Raw genomic sequence first — 3,102 nt, 5'->3', positions numbered from 1 at the left:
TTTACTGGCTTTCAATGGTCCCTCGAAACTGCTAGCTTACAAAAGGGTAAAAATAAAATAATTTAAGTAAGGTGTGACATATTTATGACACGCTGCACACTGTACACGTGGGTACAAAACCCCGGGACTGACCACTGTGGTGTTACAAACAAGTGTGAAAAATACACTGGCTATACTGTATTCCCAATAATGTCCATTATTAGTTGCAGACACGCAGCATCAAATATTGAAACTTACCAATCATAGCATTAGTTAGTCAGACCCTTCCTCACTCACAGCTTTAAATGCTTTTGCAGGGAAAGTTTAAATTCATTCTTAAATTGAAAATGCTTTATGCATCATAGCAAATACGACTGATGTTCAATGTCATCTAACTAATGCTTAATAGTTACTCGTGAAATTGGCCAATCGTTCCCGCTGACTAATGAATGATGCAGAATAGAGTAAATGTACATTAACTACATGTGGGGAAGGAGCAAAGAAAAAATAAAAAATACACGACAGAAGACAAGAACATACCACACCAACTTATATACATGAGGAGTTTTCTTCTTTTGTACAAACATCTCTTCCATACTAGTGAAATATACAAAGAAAACGAAAGAAAATGAACAGACCTTATATTCCGAAAGGTATTTGAAGCTGGAATAACATTAAGAAATACCTGACCAGTAAAAATGACTGGAATTCAGAATATTTTTATCCATGAAGTGAAATGAGTACACTAGCAATTCATTATATTTCAAGAAGCAAGCCGGGACTTTTAAAATTTCAGTAAAAGACAAGGCCAAATCACTCAAGGGCAAGGCTCCATTGTTTTGAATTTACTGAATTCTACAACCTAAAAGATGCCAAAATGTGCCAAACTTTGCCCATTTTCCTCGCTCAAATTACCTACTCTATACACTCTCTCACACTGGAAATATCACCAAGCCTTACTACCCTAACGATACCTACAAATGAATGACTGACTCCTACAATGCCACCTACAAATATGCACCCTGTAAAACTTATGCCCCCTAACAATGATATATATATATTTTATATACTGTATACTATATACCCTATGGTAAACAGGAATGCTGTTATTTTTTTCATTCCCAAGTTCAGGTCTCCCTTTCATAAATCCTGCACAACAACAACAACAGACCTGGAGGCAAGGGTAAAGAGACAAAAATTCTGCACATATTCCCTTTTTTCTTCTTGTGAAGACTTTGTCTTAAACTGAATGACTTGAAATTAAAAACAATGACCAGAACAGGGTGAACTAGATCTAATTAAATCATGACCCTTGTTAAAAGTTGCGTACAAAAAAATGTAAACAATGTATAGTATATACTGTACTATGCTTCCTACAGAAAACATGAGGGAAAAAATAGAAAGATATAGAGAAGTCTCATCCATGACATGGATTGCACAAGTTAGAAAAGAATTATAATGAAATACAACATATCTGGAGAAGCTATTATGACAAAACCTGTCCCTTATAACTTCTTAATGGAATTGTTTATGGCTAGGTAATTTTAGCATAAAAATACTATATGAAAAGAACCCTGAAATTTAGATTTTTAACAATAGCTGTATATAATTTCCCTAGCAAACTGAACATCAAATTGGACTATTACTAAATGATATACAGTATATTAAAAGAGCACATTAATTACTCATAAATGTGAGTTTAACTAATCACAGGCAAAGTGATGATGACTTGATCACCAAAAATGCAATGCTTTCATATTGCGCATTTATGTATAAAATCAACATTCAACATGAATCCTTACAAATAAAAATTTTTCCTTCAAATAAATAACTGAAAATATAATACACTTTTCCACAATTTTCTTACACTTTTGAAGGCTCTAACTAATTCCATTGCTCATAATGCCTAAGTGTTACACATTAAAGCAAAAGCTAACTGGGTTATTCTGGAAAACATGAACATGTCACAATTTTTTATTTGTTCAGCTCAATGGATTGCTGAAAAGTTCTTTCAACAGCTGCAGGTGAAGGTGGTGGTGTGGGCTGTTTTGTGTGTGATTTTGGATAACTTTGCATTTTTCTAATAAAACTCCTATACAAAAGAAATAAAACTTAAATTAAAAAGGAGAGAGAGGGCTAATTTCCACTTTATACTAAAATAGAAGGCATACCATAGCTAATATAGATATACTGTATTTTATACCCAGCTAGCAACTGTTCACCCAAACTTGGGTAATCTTCATCCTCCATTTTTATCATAGGAGGACAGCTGATGTTGGTAGAAAATTTGCCGATTGCTACCTATTCTTCCTGGGATGGAGTGGAAGGAGTTCTTCAAAGTATGAACTTGCCCAAGATAAAGCCCACCAAGGCAATAATAAGTGCAGCAACCAAATGCATCATAGGATTAGCTTGTTGCGTCTCCTGCTGGGGAATAACACTAGACACGACATTCCTTTTCTCACTGGGAACTTGTGATGAACGCTGCCTAATGGAATCCTCCTGTAAATATAAAAATAATTTTTTTAATGAAATTTTAGAGACCAGTTAAGAGAGAGAAGAAAACAACATATGACAAGATCTTTTGAAGTGCATTTTGAATTTTTCTATTTATACAGAGATTGCCAACTGATACTGTACTTGTGTCATTGTATGACAGCTGTATTATGACAGCTGCACAAGTGCAGTCAAAACTATGAGTATCAATTCTTTCCCTTGCTGATTCTGTTCTTTATTACCATTATTAACAACACAATCTCCTCCATAAGGAGCAGGAGCTAAAAGATTACTGCTAACCACCATGAACTTTCAGTTTAACAGGCACATGCTACTTCCTTCAGATATAGCAGGGAAAGCTCAAGACATGCCTTCCCCACAAAAAAAAATCTTAATGCTCAACTTAAAAACATTTCCACTTTTTGTTTTGACATTAAGTAAAGACTAGGTCTAATAACAATGAATAAACTATAGTTAAAATTCAAATAAAAATGCCTACTACAATCACTGACACTCATTACTGTAGTCAAACCAATCGGTGGTGGCTGCTGAGCTCTCATCCAGAATGCGTCATGTCCGAGTCTAAATATTTCTATAATTTTTCTTTACAGACAACACTTTGTTTAG

The 3,102-nt window shown here is 34.4% G+C and overlaps 1 protein-coding gene across 1 annotated transcript in view; it reads right to left on the bottom strand.

Moving 5' to 3' along the window:
* Window positions 1–67: 67 nt before the first annotated feature.
* The window catches only part of LOC136853052 (vesicle-associated membrane protein-associated protein A-like), a 41,947-nt gene continuing 38,912 nt past the window's right edge, over window positions 68–3,102 (bottom strand). The window contains exon 6 of the mRNA XM_067128280.1: window positions 68–2,481. Coding sequence (XP_066984381.1) covers window positions 2,314–2,481 — 168 coding nt within the window. The 3' untranslated portion in view covers window positions 68–2,313. The remainder of the gene's footprint in view (window positions 2,482–3,102) is intronic.

The sequence above is a fragment of the Macrobrachium rosenbergii genome, chromosome 26, assembly GCF_040412425.1.
Source record: "Macrobrachium rosenbergii isolate ZJJX-2024 chromosome 26, ASM4041242v1, whole genome shotgun sequence".
In the NCBI taxonomy this organism is placed as follows: Eukaryota; Metazoa; Arthropoda; class Malacostraca; order Decapoda; family Palaemonidae; genus Macrobrachium; species Macrobrachium rosenbergii.
Note: the sequence above shows the minus strand (reverse complement) of the source record. Positions and strands in the feature narration are given on the sequence as shown.